At 35.0% G+C, this 20,235-nt stretch overlaps 1 protein-coding gene and 1 long non-coding RNA gene across 3 annotated transcripts; both read left to right on the forward strand.

Moving 5' to 3' along the window:
* Window positions 1-701: 701 nt before the first annotated feature.
* LOC137038100 (serine/threonine-protein kinase pim-2-like) lies at window positions 702-3,810 on the forward strand. 2 transcript variants are annotated; one of them, XR_010897380.1, is made up of 7 exons: window positions 702-928; window positions 1,078-1,172; window positions 1,253-1,303; window positions 1,531-1,909; window positions 2,004-2,183; window positions 3,008-3,153; window positions 3,382-3,810. XR_010897380.1 is itself a non-coding variant. In XM_067412539.1 (6 exons), exons 1-6 carry the CDS (start codon window positions 727-729, stop codon window positions 3,429-3,431), a joined length of 957 nt encoding a protein of 318 aa, XP_067268640.1. In that variant the 5' UTR covers window positions 703-726; the 3' UTR covers window positions 3,432-3,810. The 2 variants fall into 2 exon arrangements, 1 of the variants encoding a protein (XP_067268640.1); XM_067412539.1 differs by lacking the exon at window positions 3,008-3,153 and having other exon boundaries at window positions 703-928.
* Window positions 3,811-10,828: 7,018 nt separating this feature from the next.
* LOC137038102 (uncharacterized) lies at window positions 10,829-17,906 on the forward strand. Its single transcript, XR_010897381.1, has 4 exons — window positions 10,829-10,990; window positions 12,238-12,347; window positions 12,686-12,843; window positions 17,634-17,906. It is a non-coding gene; the product is annotated as an uncharacterized lncRNA (long non-coding RNA).
* The last annotated feature ends 2,329 nt before the right edge of the window (window positions 17,907-20,235 follow it).

Consider the following 20,235-nt stretch of genomic DNA (forward strand, 5'->3'; position numbering starts at 1 on the left):
AGACTGAAATAAGGCTGGCCAGTGTAAAGTGTACAGACAGAGATTTTGATAATTCATGCATAACTGCTTCAAGTTTTTATCATGGTAATGTCCGTTCACATTTACTGTTGCTCAGCACAACTTCGCTGAATTAAAAAAATTTTTTTTTTAAGAAATATTTTAATTGGACATTCGTCTAACATTTTCAGAACATTCAAAATCTAATTCTCAATAAGCCATGAACTCAGTGGTACTTGTGCTGTCTGACACACACCCGAAACATGCGCACAGAAAGCCGCTTCTCAGACGGCAAACAATCCAGAGTAGAATTCTATTTTAAGACTTTTTGCTTTTGAATTGTCAAATACACAGAACATTGTCAAACTGGCTGTCATATTACAGAGTCGGTTATGGCATAAATAACACACAGCTATGCATTTAAAAATTTACGTTTATTTAAATATATTGTATTTAATATAACATAAATATATTATATTTGCCATTACCAGAACTGATTTGGTCAAATGAAGCCAAAAAGATCAGATAAAGCAAGAACAATAACTATATTGTGACCACTAATATTTGTAAAATAAGATTTTTGGGACATTTATGCAGGCATTATCTAGAAGTCAGGAGGATAGCTTGGAAGTATTTCCATTACTTTGGATTTATAACATTACAGATGAGAATTTAAAAGTAAAATGTAAGTCATGTCATTATATCGTTGCTTAATTTGACGTCATTCAAATGAAAATCTTAATTTCAGAAAATCCTCCAGGATGTGGGAAATGGAAAAGAATTCGTTCTTTCTTCACGAGGGTATGGAAGGCTCTGAAGAGTCCTGTCTGCTGCTGTCTCAGTAGTGCTGTGGATGTTGTGGAGCCTTTTTCCCCTGATCCTGAGCCATCATCATCTGCGTCAGATCACTCCGCCGTCAAGCCAAATGAAGGTAAATCGCTGATCATTATTTCTCCAACATCATTTTAAACAGTATTGTCATCTTGTTTTTCATTGAAAATAATGCTCATGGCTTTTGAGGAAATATTTAAAAAAAAATGTTTAGGTCATATATTTCATATTTTTCTGTTTGTTTTTCAGAGTCTTTTGAGTCTCTCTATAATGTGGGAGCGATGCTTGGATCCGGAGGATTTGGCAGCGTGTACAAGGGAACACGCAAATCTGATGGCAAAAAGGTAAATCTGACTGAATTGTTCAAACATTTTGCTCTTGAATGCATCAAAACATTTAAAACTAACTTTCTTTTTTGTTGCAGGTTGCCATCAAGCAGTTAAGCAAGATTGAAAACAATCGTTATCTTTATATTGTAAGTTGGCCAAAACCTGAATATGTATTTAGTCGTTTCAGTGCAGATTACTGTAGTTAATACACCCGTAGAAAGCATTAAGTGTAAATGTGATTGACAAATAAGCCTAGAGGCACCAAATAACTTCTAAAAATATACTTTTAAAAAAAGGACTTTTTCAAAGATACTTTGATATGTTTTCTTCAGATTTTTACTCAGCTAACCTTCTGATTACTCTTTTTCTCTAGCCTGGGCATCCCAAACCTCTCGTTACAGAAGTGGCGCTGCTGCTGATGATGAGGCGAAAACCCATAAGCCCGCTCATCATACAGCTCTACGAGTGGTTTGAACATCCTGGAAAATTCACTCTTGTTATGGAGTTCCCCGAGCCTTGCATGAGCTTGCGGGACTACATCGTTCGCAAACCCATCTATGAACCCACAGCACGGTTCATCATGCGACAGGCTCTGCTGGCAGTACAGGTCTGCATCGAGCATGGTGTTTTTCATAATGACATTCATGCGCAGAATTTCCTCGTAAATGAAAGGACGTTGGAGCTCAAGCTGATCGACTTTGGCTGCGGTCAGCTATTTAGTAATGATGGCTACGAGAGCAAAACATACATTGGTGAGCATTTTGAGAGTGTGAAAACCTGAATGTAGTGACTTATTATTTAATACTTAAAAAAAAGCTCATCAATGTGCAAATTTCTTCTTTACAGGACTGCCGTATTACTATCCACCTGAAGTCTTAACAGAACCTCGTTTCCACGCCATACCAGCAAATGTCTGGGCTCTAGGAGTGCTGTTGTACACTATGGTGCACGTATCTCATCCTTTTGCCAATTCGGAAGATATCAGACGAGCCAAAATTCCATTTATGTACTACAACTTATCCAAACGTGAGTGAATCATATTGACAACATTGATAACACACACACACACAAACACACACACACACACACACACACACACACACACACACACACACACACACACACACACACACACACACACACACACACACAAAGCAAAGCAAAGACTCTGAACAGAAACAGTTAAAGATGAAGTATGTAAGATTTTTTATATATAGCTCAACGTATAGCGAGAGTTTGGGGCGTGGCTAATGTAGCAGGCGGAGCCATGGGAAAAGAAATTTAGCTAAAGAAGTGAAAGCCAAAATTCGCTGCATTTATACCTTAAACAGGTCACGAACATGTCAAAGTGAACAAAGCATTGTGATACAAAGCACGCTTCAATAATAATAATAATAATAATAGATTTTATTTATAATGCACTTTTCATTCCGAAGAATCTCAAAGTGCAACAAAGGGAAAAAATAATTAAAAAAATGAATTACAAGTAAAAATATAGAATAATACAAACAATCAACCAACACAGAAAACTGAAAAAAACAGAAACAGAGCTGATGATATATCATATTCATGCTCCCGTTCAGAAAGATACATTTTAAAAGTATTCCTAAAATGTTGCTAAAAGTATTCCTAATATGTTGAACCTTAAACGAGAGCTGTGTTTGTGATGTTGGGGAAGACGTAATGATTTGACGAAAATATGATTTATTTTGTAATTTATTTTGTAGTGTCACAGAAACTACATACTTCACTTTTAAAGTAAAGCTAAAGAACATTTTACAGTATAATAATCATGTTTTAGATGCTGTTTTCAGAGATGCATGACTAACTCCTTATTAAAATTTGTACAGAATACAGGGATCTGATTAGCCAGTGCCTAGCCCGGGATCCAACTAAACGGCCGACGTTAGAGCAGATGTCACAACATAAATGGATGAGATGACCTACTGTAGATTGGAGAAGTTCAGGAGATTCACTCGATCAGTGATTTCAGCAGGTGTGAGGAAGTGTAACAGACAGAGTAGGATTATTATCAGTTGTCTTATTTCACAGTTGCGTTCTTGTTATAGTCAAGTCACCTTCATTTATAAAGTGCTTTATACAATACAGATCATTTCAAAGCGGCTTTACTGTAATAAACAGGAAAATACAGTGTAATAAACTCTAAAAATCATTCACGAGTTGACTTGATTAATATACTTGATATAATCTTTGTATTGAATAGGAAACAACATACTTGCTGTCCTTGGTGGAGGGCTTGAGCTCGAGACTTGAGCCGAAGCCTGATGTCCAACCCCAACCTGACTGGGAACTCAGAGCCTGTCCACGTCTGAGCAAGAACACGAGAGACTGCAAGACTGGGAAGAAGTCATCAATCATCACAGCCACATTTGCTTTGATTTTAAACGTCAAGACAAGTCATCTTTATTTATATAGCGCCTTATATACGACCGATCTTTACTCACAGCGGCTGGAATATTTGAACTTGTCATTTTACCTTGTCGTTTGACTGGATTGTTTGCTTTATTTCTTGTATAGCTTCATATACCTTTATAATGGCTATTTGATCTTACATAAACTGACATTTAAGACTCAGTTGTTGCTTTTTTATGTCATATTTAATTTATTGCATTGATATATGCACACTTATTGTCTGAACCAAATATTTTTTAATAAAAAAAAGTAAACAAAAAGCGGCAGCGTTGTTTTTTATATTTTGTTTTGTTATAAATATACATGCAGTGAAGATAATAAAGGTACGCTTTACCTGAACCACATCTGTGTGGTTATTAATATGTTTAAGATTGTTTTAAATGAAAATGAAATGAAAATGAAAAGAGGCAGAGTGGTGTTTTATCACTGTAGTTTAAATTACACTCAGGGACATCTTTTGGGATTTCCGCCAGGATTTGGCCCACCCAAATTGAAAAGCTTCCCATACACACATACAGTGGTCTAGGTTCAAAATGTTGGTGTTATTTTACAGGAAACCCTTTAAAGTTACATAAAACACTGCTAAATGTCATAAACATGGAAGTATATGTTGTCTAAGCTGTAATAACCCCCCAAAAAGTAGGCGCTTTTTGATTTTTTCCCCCATAAATTCATTTTTGAAAGTGTGTAACTCAGGCCCTGTGTGCTCTAGGAACCTGCAGACAGTTTGGGCTATTTCCAGAAAATAGAGGAAAAAATAAGTTTTTCTGTGTCATGTTGTATGCAAGATTTATTCAAATAGATCTGAAGGGATGACCCCCCTTTTCCGCCCTCCCCCGACCCTGCTACCCCCCTCCACCACCATATATAGTGATATAAATGCAATATCCCAGTGTCATTAAATTAATTATATATGCTGGAAGCAGCCCAAACTGTCTGCAGGGTCCTAGAGCACACAGGGCTTGAGTTACACACTTTCAAAAATGTATTTATATAAAAAAATCTAAAAGCACATAATTTTGGGGGGGTTATAACAGCTTTCAACATATACTTCCATGTTTATGACTTTTAGCAGTGTTTTATGTAACTTTAAAGGGTTTCCTGTAAAATGACACCAACATTTTGAACCTTGACCACTGTATGTGTGTATGGGAGGCTTTTCAATTTGGGTAGGCTAAATCCAGCCGGAAATGGTACCAGAGTAATTTAGTGTACATTACTTTGTGTAAAACAAATGTCAAAGTGATGCATATCTCCAGAAAGTAGAGACTCTAAGCTTTCAAATCATCTTGACATCATAGCTCTTCCACAGACATTTAAAATGGAAAGTATATGTCATTCCCGTCCCTGTACATAGTCCACGGAGTTTAAGAGGTTAAATTACACATACGGGACCCGCAGAGCGATTCTATTGGCTGAAAGAAATTTTAATAGGTAATCTGTTCAGAGCCTGATTACAATTCTTACAAAATGCGTTTTGATTTTTGCTGTTTAAATTGTGTTAAAATAGTCTTTAATGATAAGATATATAAGCATATCTCGTATATAATCTATTTATTTTGTGCACCTGTTCTGTTGCTGGGTTTTTTTTTTATTTATTCTTTATTATTTACATTATAGGTACATTACTATGTCATGATTTTGTACTGGTAACGTACTTAGTTTATCAGTCAAAATAATTAGCAATCAATTACATATTTCAAATAAATGTTTTGCGTGTGTATGTGTGTAGAATGGCAATGAATTCATAGTTTATTTTTAAACAATTGCTTGTCCAGAACCATGTATAACAACTTTTGATCAGCGATTTAAAACCTCTACCAGCGGACACAATTTCATAGGCAGACAGGATTAGTCATGACACCGGATTAAAGCGAGCTGAGTGACGCGATGAAGAACGCGCTACAGCACGCAACAGTTTCAGAACCACGTCGTCCACATAACCGGAAGGGGGGCGGGCCAAGATGGCGGCGTGTTAAGACAACTTTTAGTAGCTCTGCTGACAAGAATATTTTATAAGTCACATAAACTGTCTACTGTCAACTGGTTACAACGTATCTCTTATGTGCTTTTATTAAGGATACAATTGTGGCTCAAACATGCCAAAAAGCGCTGAAAAACGTAAAGATCGGGCAAAAAATCTGATGGATGTGTCTGCAAATATGCACGATTACGCACTTTCTGCCGTGACTGATCCCAGTCCTGAAAATATTGATCTTTGTTCAACTCATCTTCCCGATACTCCAATTAAACCGGTCTCTAAGAAAGGGAAAATGGAAACTCTGGAAGATGTGGTTGCGATGTTGTCATCAATTTCGTCACTGATCAACGAGCGATCTGACTCCCTTGAGAAATTGGTGAGTGCCAACGCGATGAAAATTGAGGGGTTGAAAAAGACAGTGGATTTTGTTTCTGCCGAAGTTAAGGATATGAAGGTGAAGGTTGATCATCTAGCTTCTCGGTTACAACGCGGAGAGCAACGAATCGAAACATGTGAAACTCGTCTAGCTGACCTGGAGAGATACTCGAGACGATGGAACCTTCGGCTGCGAGGGGTTCCAGAAAAAGAGAAGGAGAACATCAGGGACGAAGTCATTCGAATTTGTGAGCAAACATATCCTGAAGGGAAGGGCAAATTCCCCCTTGCCATAGATTCGGTTCACAGGCTGGGGAAAAAGCAGAATCCACTTGGCAGCAAATCTGCCCCTCGTGCTGTCATAGTACAGTTTATCTCGCGCATTATCAGGGATGCGGTATGGAAGGCAGCGAAATCGTCAACTTTCTTAAAGGACAATGGTTTGCGATTTATGGAAGACCTTACTCCACTGGACAGAGAAAGACGAAAGAAGCTGTGGCCTATGGTGGAAGAAGCACGCGCAGCTGGAAAGCCTGCTTATTACGTGGGTGCGCGCGCCTACATTAATGGCGTTGAGATCCGTTTGCCAGCATCTGATGAGACATAAAAAGAAAAGCACGTATTAGATTTTCTGTACGAATGATATTCCTCTTTTCGGGCCCTTTATGGTATCATAGATGAATGTTTCAGACTATACGAATTCATTTTTTGTTTCATCTACAGATAATGCCGCAGTTCTCTGTTAAAACCTACTGACAACCAGTTGTCATGTTTTGACGGTATTCTTTTTCTTTCAGTATGTTCAGCTGAGCTACAATATTCAAGCTTATACTCACTACTCTTTGTGCTCTTTTTGCACTTACTATAACTTTTTTTTTTCATTAACTTGTTCAATATTTCTATCTCTATTATCTCTCTAAATGCCAGGGGTCTGAGAGATTCTGTGAAGCGTAAAGCTCTTTTTCTTTTTGAGAAAAAATACACTACAGATTTTTGTTTCTTTCAAGAGTCTCACTCAACTTCAGATGATTGTAATTTCTGGAAATCACAGTGGGGAGGTGATGCATGGTTTTCGCATGGCTCTGAGCGATCTGCAGGTGTTTTAACACTAAAGAATAAATTTTCTGGTGATGTTCTACATTATTACTGTGACCCTTGCGGGCACCTAATAATTTTGGTTCTCTGTATTAATAATATTTTCATTATTTTGGGTAATATTTATGGCTACAATTCTTTAAATGAAAACAAGGCTTTGTTTGAAATACTTGAAAACAAAATAATATTTTGGCTAAACAAATATCCATCAAGTGTACTTTGTATGGGAGGAGATTTTAACATTGCCCCTGATAACATGTTAGATCGTATTCCACCTAAAAATGCCACATGTAACTTACTATTAAAAACATTTATGGAGAAATATGACTTAATAGATATCTGGAGGCAAAATAATCCAGATAAAAAAATGTATACTTGGTGTAATGCAAATTTTTCCAGACAATCAAGAATAGATTTCTGGCTTATATCTAGAAATGTTGATTTACACAATATTTCTGTTGACATAATTCCTACACCTCTTACTGACCACAAAGCAATTTATCTCAAAATGCAGATATCTACCCATGACTGTCCAACAAAATCATCTTATTGGAAATTAAATAATTCTTTATTGAAAATGGAATCAGTAAGAATAGAGATTACTCGCCTCATCAAAAATTATTTCCAAAAGGCTAATATAACAAAAATATACTGCATTAATTGGGAACTTTTTAAATTTGAGGCCTCTAAATATTTGAGGCATGTTGGTAGTCACCTTTCTAAAATCAATAAAGAACAGGAAGATAAAATTATAACTGAAGTTATCTCACTTTTAAACAAAGGATCTAATAATTTTTCAGATATAGACAAAATAAATATGGCAAATTTACAAAACAAGTTGGACAATGTATATAGAAAAAGGGCTGAAGGAGCCTTTATAAGGTCTAGGAAAAGGTGGCTAGAGGAAGGCGAACAGAATACCTCCTACTTCTTTAGGCTAGAAAAAAATCAGGCGACATTAAATACCATTCATCAATTACAAATTAATAATAAAATGTCAAAGGACCCTAAAGAGATATCAGAGTATTGCTCGAGTTTCTACCGTAATCTATATTCATCACAATTTGATGCTAAAGCGTCTAGGGATTTTCTAAATTCAGTAGGAGAGATTAAAAAGATCAATAATTTAGATAGGGATATATGTGACCAACCTATTAGTTTAGAAGAAATAATTCAGTCAATTCATAAATTAAAAAATAATAAATCTCCGGGACCTGATGGTCTAACCTCTGAATTCTACAAATTATTTGCTGAGCAGCTAGCCCCCTTTCTTCTTCTAGTTTTTTGTGAAAGTTTATGTAATTCCAATCTCCCGTCTACTATGACTCAAGGTTTGATTACCCTTATCCCTAAGCCTAAAAAAGATTTGACACTTATTGATAATTGGCGGCCAATTAGTCTATTAAATAATGATTATAAATTAATTGCCTCTATATTTGCAAAAAGGATAAAAAATGTTCTAGACTCCATTATAGACGAAACCCAATCCGGTTTTATGAAAAATAGACATATTTCAAATAATATAAGATTAGTATTAGATATATTAGATTATTCATATTTGGTTAATGAAAATTGTTTTATTTTTTTCTTAGATTTTCGCAAAGCGTTCGATACTGTTGAACATAATTTTTTATTTTCTTCCTTAAAGGCTTTTGGATTTGGTAATTTATTTTGTGCAGCATTTGAAACCCTATATAATAATGCAAATTGCTCAATTAAACTTAAACATGGAACTACGTCTAGATTTGAGCTAAAAAGAGGTATTAGACAGGGTTGTCCCATATCTCCTTATCTTTTCCTGCTTGTAACCCAGTTATTATCCATGCATGTTAAAAAAAGTAATCTTAAAGGTATCCCAATTGCAGATAGAGAAATTATTATAAGTCAGTTAGCTGATGATACAACCCTTTTTTTGAAAAACAGTGACCAAATTCCAATTGCAGTTAATGTTGTTAATAGTTTTTCTAGTGCTTCAGGCCTCTATCTTAATATTGATAAATGCGAACTAATGGCTGTTAAAGACTGTGACTTAGCAAATATTTGTAACATTCCTATAAAAAATAAAGTAACGTACTTAGGAATTGTTATAGTTAAAGACCAATTAGAAAGATGCTCTCTGAATTTTAATCCCATAATTGATAAAACAAAAAGGAAACTCAACTCTTGGCTTCAAAGAGATCTCTCCCTAAAGGGGAGAGTTCTCCTCACAAAGGCTGAAGGTATAGCCAGACTGACATATGCTTCTTTAACATTATATCTTGATAAAAAGACCAGTAAGAATATAGATAAAATGCTTTTTGATTTTCTCTGGAAAAATCGAACACACTATATTAAAAAAACTGTCATCATGAATACATATGAGAATGGTGGCCTTAATTTTTTAGATTTCACCACTATGAATCACACTTTCAAGATTAATTGGATTAAGCATCACCTAAAAGATCCCTCTTCTATCTGGAACTTTATTCCTCATTACGTCTTTTCAAGTGTTGGCGGTCTCAATTTTGTTTTGTTATGTGACTATAATATAGATAAAATCCCAGCAAAGCTATCTGCCTTTCATAAACAAATGCTCCTATCATGGTCATTAATATATAAACATAATTTTTCCCCTCATCATTATTTAATTTGGAATAATAGAAATATTCTATACAAACACAAATCTCTTTTTTTTAAGAACTGGTTTGACAATAATATTACATTGGTTAGTCAGTTATATAACAAAGAAGGAACGCTTTTTTCTTATGACGAATTCCTTGCTTTTTATAAAATACCAATTACTCCAAGAGAGTTTTCAATTGTTTTAGGATCAATTCCTTCAGGTACTCTCATGCTTTTTAGAGGCATTGACAAAAAACATTCCCCTGAATTAGTGTCCCTTGATGTTAAAAAATCATATGTTGGTACCATTTGTTTTTCTTCAAATTCCAAGAATAATAATATAGCTATCCGTACTCTTTTCCAGAGAGAAATTGTTACGGTACCTTATGTATTGTCTCATTGGATCTCTTTATTAAATGGAAAACTGATTTGCTGGAAGAAAATATGGTTATTACCGCAGAAATATCATCTAAGAAATAAGATTAAAGAAGTTTCTTATAAGCTTATTCACAGATTTTATCCAGCAAGTCATTATTTACAAAAATTTAAAAAAGAGATAAATGTGAATTGTATTTTTTGTGACGAATATGAGGAAACCGCCATGCACTTATTTTGGCACTGTACATACTCTGTCACATTATGGTGTAAGGTAAAAAAATTTATCAACGAAAATATTCAATGTTCAAGACCTCTTGCACTCTCATGGGAAAATGTACTCTTTGGTTTTACTGATTATTCTGAACAAGAAGAACAATACTTTTACTTAATTAATCTAATTGTACTATTAACCAAATTTTACATCCATAAGTGTAAATTCACCAGAAAGAAACCAAATTTCTCAATTTTATTGACTGAAATTTGCATGTATATTGACAGTATCAGAGACTCTCTGAATAAGAAAGCTTTAAGAACTTTGAAAATTTGTGAATTTTATAATACATTTATTTGACGTTTATATGTATGTTTATATTTATATGTATTTTCTGTTTTGTTTTTTTTGCTCTGAAGTTATTTCCCCTGGCAACCTTCTTTTTTTTTTTATTGTATTTTTTTTTCTCCTTTCGTTTTCCTTTTATATTGTTCTTGATAGATTATGTTATTGTTCTTTGCATTAATAAAAAAAAAAAAAAAAAAAAAAAAAAAAAAAACATAACCGGAAGTGAGCAGCGCTACCCATACACGTGATTTTCTTTCGTTAAATATAAGCTTTTTACGGCAGTTTTCACATGGATATTAATCGGAACGATGTCTACAATGTTTAACAACAATACTTTTTAATAAAGTCACCATACTTTTCTTTTCATATCCTTGAAACATGCATTTAAGCCAATAAGACAATCCTGATGTGGTGAGTGAATACACGTTTTATCATGAAAGCTAAACATACTTTTTTTTGCATTTGTCAAAATATATTATTTGTCGTAATATTAAACAATTATTAATTAATAAAACGTATTAATTTCGTTTTCATGGATGACAAGACTAATCCTATCGAGTCTTTCTGCAGAAATGCCATGATATGGGCATAAGAGTCACAAGTTCAGCCATTTAAATATGTTTTAAACCTATTATTTTCCCTATATGTTTTCGTGCAGAAAAACATGTTTCACTTGTTCAAGGCCTTGAACATGAACGTGAAAGAAATAATATGACTGAATATACAGTCAAATGGGAAACACTTAACAACATGTTACACATTCATTAATATATTTTTAAAATAATAAAAAATTGTATAGTTGAAGTAATAGTAAACTACAGTTTTTGTGTCCATTAACATTAAATCTCCTCATACTATGTCTCGTCATACTATGTCCTAGTATTATTTTTAACATGAATGTGAAGGAAATACATACATAGGCTACACTACCGGTCAAAAGTTTCAGACCAGTAGCATTTTTAAATGTTTTTAAACTATTGGATAGCGCTAAAACCAACCAGAGCAACGAAGGTGAAACGGAGCTTGTTGATAGATTAAACATTCGCCATATCCAGTCGGACAAATGGTAAAATACATACAATAAATAGACAATAAAACAAACAAATGAAATACAGTGCTTAAATCTCAGGAAGGTCTAACATTACTGTTCAGGTAATGGCCTACAAAATACATCTAATAAAGTTATCAAATATAAAATAACACTAGTTTTCACTGTACAGATTAATAGATTCATAAATATATATATTATAAATATAAAAACTCCTCAATTTGTAATTAATTTTAACCGTGTATGTCACTGAGTTTCTTTGTATGAGCTGTGTTCATGTGTTGTGATTTCTCCTCGAGAGGCTACTAAAAGTTTGCTCAAAAGTATTTCCTTCTCAAGCAAGGCAGAATTTGACTTAGTAGGAGCAGATCGGGAGTGGCTTTGGACGGCAACATGCCCAGTGCATTATGGGTGTTGAAGTTTTCTGACTTGTTTGCCTAAAAGCCTTTCTACTGCATAGGCAGATAACTTTTATTTAAATCCCATTTTGCCAGCAGTGAATTACCCCTTTGAATACGCTTCACTTGGTTTGATCAAATGGGTTGTGGATGTCATTTCATGTTGAGCTTGATTTAATTGGGCCTTTTTTATCGTTTTTTTTTTTTTTCAGGGAAAGGTGGAGCTGACTTTGGAGATTGTGAATGAGAAGGAAGCGGATGAGAGACCTGCTGGAAAAGGCAGAGATGAGCCCAATATGAATCCAAAACTCCATCCTCCCAAGTAATCGAACTCTCACTTAAATAAGTTTATTGTTCTGTGTGTTAACAGAAGATGATTACAAGATTTATTTCTCTTTTAAACCTCTCAGGCGACCTGAAACCTCGTTCTTTTGGTTCACAAGTCCATGCAAGACGTGCAAATTCATAGTGTGGCGCAAATTTAAGTGGCTGTTCATCGGCCTGGTTGTGCTAGTCTTAAGGCATCTTTACACAGAAACCGATTCTGCAGGAGCATAAAATCACAAAAATGTGCATTTACACAGACCGTTTAATCCTTCTCTTAAGCGGCATAAATGCATATACGGCATTGAAGGAATTTTCCGTATTTGTGTTTTACAGGTCTTTTTCCATATTTTTAGTTGCGTTGCATTGTGGGAGCAAGAACCTCAGTCAGCGGGGCAAACAAATTTCTTTACACACACTAATCGCCATTACATGCATGGATCATCATCACTTTCAGTCAGATTTCGGAGTAGGATAAACCTCCCGCTTCTGAGGTAAACATTAAGAATTGTATTTTGTTTCTTTTAGGGATGCGCGATATACCGGTACTGGAAAAATACCGGTATATATTTTATTTAAAACGGTACGATATCATGATTTGGCACATTTCGGTATATGCTGCTTTTCCGAAGTTCACCGCTAGATGGCAGCGCGCTACCCCAACTGACCCGAAACAACCGGCTAATTTGACAACAACATAGACGAACAAAATGGATAAAGCAGTTGAATCTCACTCAAGATGCCCAAAACGAATGAATAAAGAGAGGAGTAGAAGTGACATTTGTAATGACTTTGCTTATAAAACTGATGAAGAACCATCAAACCTAGCCAAGAAGCATCTGTCACTATCCTGACTTTAGGACTTCTTAAGAGATCGACAGGTCAGTGGATCATTCAAACCATCTCATTTAGACATTTTTGTTTTTTTAACACTGATCAACGCACACACACAGCCTAACATAAGATCAAATATCACAATCTCCAGCGTTCGTTTCAACCAATGACATTTAGATCTCATTATATTTGCACGCATACTATTGCACTGTTTACATTCGCGTTAGACACAACCGACTGTGTTTATGTGAATACTCACTAAAGACGGACATTTGTACATAATTCTGTGTATTTGACTGTTTAAGGAAACTTAATGTGTAATGTGCGAGCGTGACTAAGTGACAGGCGTGTGTGTGTGTGTGTGTGTGTGTGTGTGTGTGTGTGTCGTTGTTATAAGCTCATGTCTCCTGTAACTGTTATTACGAAATGCTATAAAATCTCTTGCGTGTTCAAATGATTTCCGTTATCCGTCCCGAGACGAGTGTGAAATGTTGATTCGGATTATGCAGATTGCTTTAGTGTAGTGCGATGTCTTTTGAAACCAGAAGCAATTAGCTAATTTTGAGAGATTTTTGCTGAAATTATTTCTCACAAGAAAGTTTTCAAATGACTGATTTGATGTGATAAGCTTCGCTGATTAATTTACTAATAAACATTTGTGGTAATTTCCCACTTTATAAACTCAAAACTTGCATAATTGTTCTCATTCGCGTGCAATATACCTGCGCTAATATCAGACCTTGTGGTATCGATTTAATATCGGTACTTCGGTATTAGATTGTGGTACCGTACCGAAGCCAAAATTGTGGTATCGAGCCATCCCTAGTTTCTTTTGTCACATAACCTGTTTTAGAGCGTTAATTTGGTATTGTATTTTAGGTGCTATCTGACTCGTCTGTCAGACCCGTCGCGTTAACCGTCTTGTATGTTCTCAAATTTAGCTGATATTTGTGAAGATGCTCTATGTATTTGTTACTGTTCCTGTTTTATTTATTGAATTATCAACTTATATTTGTTGTTGGTGTCGTTTAAACTTTATGTAGTATTGTTCCAAGCTAGGCATAACATTAACTTTTGTAACAACGTTAAGCAGCTGTGGAAAATGAACTAACGTTAACGTTACAATACGTTGTGGGTATTGGACAGTTAAGGCATCTTTACACAGCAAACGCGGCACAGAAACCGATTCTGCAGCGGCATAAAATCACAAAAATTTGCATTTACACAGACCGTTTAATCCTTCTCTGAATCGGCATAAATGCATTTACACAGGAATTAAAATCGCGGGTAACAATGCGTTGAACATTATTTAAAAACAAAGTTTTTAAGTTTTAACAGTTTTAACAAAGTTTTATAAATTAATTTAAAACAAATAATGAAATAATGTCTAAAAATAGGCCTAAAATAAAAATACAGAGTTTTAAATAATTTTGTTCTGCTTGCTATATAGTGCTTTTGATGTTTGTCATAATTCTGTAGGCCTAGCCCAGTGGTTCCCCAACCTGTCCTGGAGGACCCCCAGCACTGCACATTTTGCATGTTTCCCTCATCAGACACACCGATCCAACTCATCAGCTCATTAGTAGAGATGGCAAGACCTGAAGTGGGTGTGCCTGATGAGGGAGACATAAGCTGTGTCTCATTTCGTCAAATTTCGAAGGCTGCGTCCTCCAGAGGACACGTCCTGTGTAGGATGCAGTATACGGAGTGTCCTCAATCAGAATTAAACGAGACGTCCTTCGTAGGACACACAGGCAGGAAGTATCACGTTGCTATGCCAACAAGTTCAGCCTCGTTGCGCTCTCACGCCAGTTATATGAATGAAAATTATTTATAACTCGAAAATGACTATGAAATGTTTCTTGTCTTGACAGCAATGTACTGTTCTAAACGTTTAAAATGCACTAAACAGTTGTAATCCTGTTTACCACAACTATCTGTTTGAGGTAATAGAGCTTAAAAAAAAAAAAAAAAAAAGCTTGAACTACTTAATTTAAACACCACACCTACGCTCGCATGTATATCTGGCGGTGGTGCCGTTTTTCCATATATAAAAAAAATAAAATAACGGTTGTTAACGTATTCTATAGTTATTTTATATTTCTTAAGAAAATTGTGCTTGATTGACAATGCTATAAATAAAGTATTTTTTACATTATTACGGGTAGATTACTGCAGGATTAAAAGTGGACTTTAAAAGAAAGTCACTTTAGAGCAGTCACAACAAACGTTCAGGGGTGTCGCATCCGTGGGGGATACACCCACACTTCTTCTGGTGACAGGTTTCAACACCCGCTCTTTTTCTGCAGTTTTTCCGCAGTTTTCCACAAACGCCATACTGCAGTCGCTCCTCCGTTTCTCTGGCCGCTCTGTGTCTGCGCTCGCTGCGGCTGCTTCCCCTCCCTTTACATAATAGATATTTTATAGCTTAATGCTCTTTAAATATGTTGTTGCATTGTGAAAAGTCTCGGTGCATAGGACGGACCTGTCCGCGGTCGTTCTCCGTGGTTCTGACCAAAGAAGAGCGCGGACTCTCCATTATAGCATCAGGCTGCACAGCCTATCTCTCTGAGCCCATAGACTGTAAAAGTGGTCAGGAATGTAATATTTCCCCAAAACAAAGTTCAGTTCTCAGCTCGTATAACATGAGCCCGAATATTGGACAATTCTGTTTAATTGTGAACAGAAAAACGTTACACACGTCAATCCATACCGACGATTTTGGTTCGCTTCTTATTTATTAAATAGGCCTATATAGCCTACAGACAGTTAGGCTATTTAATTAAAAAATAATGTTATAGGCTAATATTTAAACATAGCCTAACTATGACATTGTTGGCTACGTTTCCTTTAACCCTTTGTCCAACGAAATTAAGCGCCGGCGCATTTTGTTCCTTTAGGACAGCGGGAACAACTCGCTCTGTAATTTTTTGCCATAGGCTACAGATAGCCTAGGTGCAATACATAGCCTAATTATAAACTATAAACGTTCTACTTTTATGTCACAATAACAACAAAGGCCGTGGATTCTGGGAACATATTGTTTATGCACTTCAAAAGTTACAAACGCTGTCTTAATTCATTTTTTGATTTTTTTTATTAAACTTTTATTAAAATTGTTATTAAAAACGATAAACTGCAAAAAGTTTGCTTCAAATTGTATGTGCTCTGATTTGTGGAGAAAAAGAAAAAAGATTATGGCGGAAGAAATTGTTAAAGAGACAGAGGGAGCCAGGATCATAGATATAATAAAGGCTAGATGTCTTACGGCGGCGTCACCATCGTCATCACCGGCGGACATCTTCTCACAGGCAAGCTTTCTGTCGGGCGCTGTGGAACCTGATGTAAGATGAGTGATCTGTACGAACATAAATACTCTTATCTCGCTGAAATCTTGACGGATTTACAAATGGTTTGGTTTCTTACAAACGTTATTAACATGGCTAATAATCTGGGTGCTTTAACATGTTGAAATTGCAGCTTTTCGTTTAGATAAATGACTTAATCGTGCAGCTTGTGTATCACGGCTAACTTACGTGTACTTTATCAAGGCTGAGACCACAATCGAGCTGTTCAATTATATAGGTTTTATTGACACCAATAATGATTTTATGACAACCAATCTTTTGTCTAGTTAAAATAAACTTAGTTTGCATGATTTTTTTTGTTTATTTTATTATAATAGTGATATTCTTATTATAAAAGTTTATATATATATATATATATATATATATATATATATATATATGTACACACAAACACACACATATACAGCTCTGAATGTTTTTTTCCAGAGATAGCTATTGCTAATATATATACAGCCCTCATAAAATAAAATAAAAAACTTTATAGTATTATCACAATGCACTTGAGTAAAGTTAAAGGTGTAATCTGCCGGTTGTCCTGTAGGTGACCTCATAACTCTCTCTTCTTACGATACACTTAGAGCTTTACGATTACTCCAGAGCACTCGTAGATCTACGATCATTTTCAAGTGCTACTTAAGTTACGATGCTTTTGGGAAACAGACCTTAATATTAAGATCACTCGTACGATTGTTTTTATGATCAATTTAGGCTTACGATGCTTTTGGGAAACGCAGCCCTGGCTGACTGGCTGTTGTCACGACAATGATGTAGTTTAAGGCGGCACAAGTTCGCGTTCATTTACGCTGAATCAAAACCGTTTCTACATCGCCTTTGGGCCGAGGTGGGTCAGACCCGGCATATTTTAAGTCTGCTTTGCGTCTTTACACAGAATTTTGAGCAGACACAGACCCGCTTTAGAGCCGCCTTAACACGGCTGTGTAAAGGCACCTTTAGTGCTATTATTCATTGGGATCTTGTTGTATTCATTACCAGTAAAGACACACTTCATCAATCCTTTCACAAAGGTGATGTTTAGACTTAAGATGTACAATGCTAATTATTTTGTATTTATTTATTTTCAGAACTTCATCTCCATGAAAATCGTCAAACCCTTCAATTGAGTGCAGGAGGAGTTCAGCTTTTTGTCATTTTATTCATGTAATGTATTTGGCATTTCACACAGTGAACAGAAATGGTTCATTTTCTTTATGACAATCAGACCATTAATACAGTGTTGGTTTTGTTGTGGTTGTTTAGGTTTTTACCATTATTCACTCTTTGCACCATTATTAAATTCCATCATGAATTTTCAGTTTTTGGTTCAGGTTTCACTGATGTTTGGAAACATTTGTACACAAACCATGAAGTGTTTTCTATTGTGAAAGTATTTTATTGTATTATATTCTCAGATCATTTTAAAGTTTATTGGTTAAATGTTTAAATTTGTTAAATAAAAAGTGTTTTAAGTGTGTCAATTTGTCTTGAATTAGATTTCATTATTTTGTCATTTTATCAATAAAAACTGTCATGTTCAATTTACATTATCTAAGGGCACACAAATGCAAGTATTCTGGGATTGTGATATGATCAGAGTTTACTGGATGGAGATTCAGAAGATTATTGGTAAATCTTTTGCCCTTTCTCTGAGTATCTTTTGAACTGTAAAGCTGCGTTTTCTCTGCGTTATGATTTTCACCTAAAGTCTAATGCTTTCTTGCATAAATGTTCTCCTAGAACTTAGGAATGTATGTTGAATGCCTTTAATCTCTTGATTTCTGTTCATTCTGGTCCTGTCGCTCATTATACCTTCAGATTGTTCACCATTGTATAAGTTACAGTGAGATACCTGTCCCACTGTCGTGTTATTGTAAAAATATTGCAAAACAGAAACAAAAAATGGCACTTAAACATGGTATATTTTAGCAGTGAAAAAAAAATTCAAATACATTTTCTATTATTTATGTCCTTGTTCAAGCTCTTTTTCTGAACATCTGCATGATTGAAAATGTAATGTTGAGTTTCAGTTCAATAAAAAAAGTGAATACCGGTAGTAAGTGACTTATATTTTAGATAGATATTAGGCATTATATTTTACCTCATGTACTGCACATGATGATTTTACATGTTTAAAGTATACTTTAAAAAGTATAAAACTTGCATTTCAATGAGGAAAAATTAACTGAATGCACCAAGAAAAGCTTTTGACAGAGCACAGTACCCGAGAACAATCCTTCTCAAGCCGGTCCAGGACCCAGTTGTTCAAAAGTTTGGTCTAGATTTGGAAAACCCGTGTTTTGCTATCCAGAATCAGGTAATCTTTCTTATTTTTGTGCTGGAGCTCTGCTAATCCGGATTTGCAGTGCTCCAAATGGGGTTACTTTCATAATGTAGGATGCTAGCTATAAAGAACCACAGGTATAGAAGAGTCTAAATCTATTGACTCTCTTCATTTTAAATTTAATTGCTTGAAAAAGTTTAATGGGGAATTCCGTTTGTTTCTGGATTATTAGTTTGATTTTTAAGAACCTTTTATTTTTTGCTTTGATGTGATTTTTAAAATTTCAAACTTTAAAGCTATGAGTCATGGAAGCTGGTGTATTAAACAACTTTTTTGTCATATCAAATTAGCAATCTTAAATTGTTCCCAGTGTTAGTCGTAATTGTATTTTTACTAGTGATAATTCAATTGTAGAGCTCTCTGAATCCGTTCTTACCCGTAAAAATGCAATTACTACAGCGCTGGGAACAATTTAAGATAAACTGGCTTGCCAAAGTAAAGGGCGAATTAAATTAATAGACTCCATAATAAGATTATGTCCACATGTTTCCTCCCTTGTGCCGTTTTGCGCATTTTGGACAGAAGCAACGACTCAATCCAGACTGTAGGTCTAGTGGACGCGTTTGTGCAATTAATAATTTTTGTATTATTTTCGGTGGAAAAATAATTCCACCGAAAATGATTGTCTAATAATAATAATAATAATGACTGTTCAGAAACCATAAATCTCATTTAAAAACCGTCAAAATTAAATCTGTAGCTATTTAATAAAGTATTCCGATTTGATGTGTGATCACGTGCTCTACTCATGCAGGTGCATTTTAGTTGCTATAACGACGCGTTATGAATTCTGAATGCATATGTACGATAGATGTGCTTGCGTGCATTTTAGTTACTATAGCGATGCGTGTTATGAATTCTGAATGAATATATACCATAGACATGCATGTGCATTTTAGTTGCTATAGCGACGCGTGTTATGAATTCTGAATGAATATATACCCACGCGAACCGATCTCTATCTGTTGGTTTGATTCACCAATTCACAAACTTGCAGAATATTTTCTGTGCTGCTGATTTTGCGATCTTGAAGGACATTTCTGAGAGAGACTTTTATTCTTGAAGAACATCGGAAGATAATATCCTTTATAAAGTTATATTTTTGTTAATATTATCTTTGAGGATACTTTTAATTTATTGTTCTTTTCTTATTTTAGCAGGAGCTTGGAGTTTTATTTAATTTTTTTGTTTTATTTTATTATTATTTTATTTTGGGAGGAGTATTTCTAAGGAGAGTTGTGGGTTATTGTATTGTATTGTATTTTGTATTGTGTTGTGTTTTTTATTGCAGTTTGGACTCGAAGGATGTCGATGGCTCACATGATGGGTGAAAGAGGAGGTGAGTG

This window comes from Pseudorasbora parva, chromosome 13 (genome assembly GCF_024679245.1).
Source record: "Pseudorasbora parva isolate DD20220531a chromosome 13, ASM2467924v1, whole genome shotgun sequence".
NCBI classification, from domain to species: Eukaryota; Metazoa; Chordata; class Actinopteri; order Cypriniformes; family Gobionidae; genus Pseudorasbora; species Pseudorasbora parva.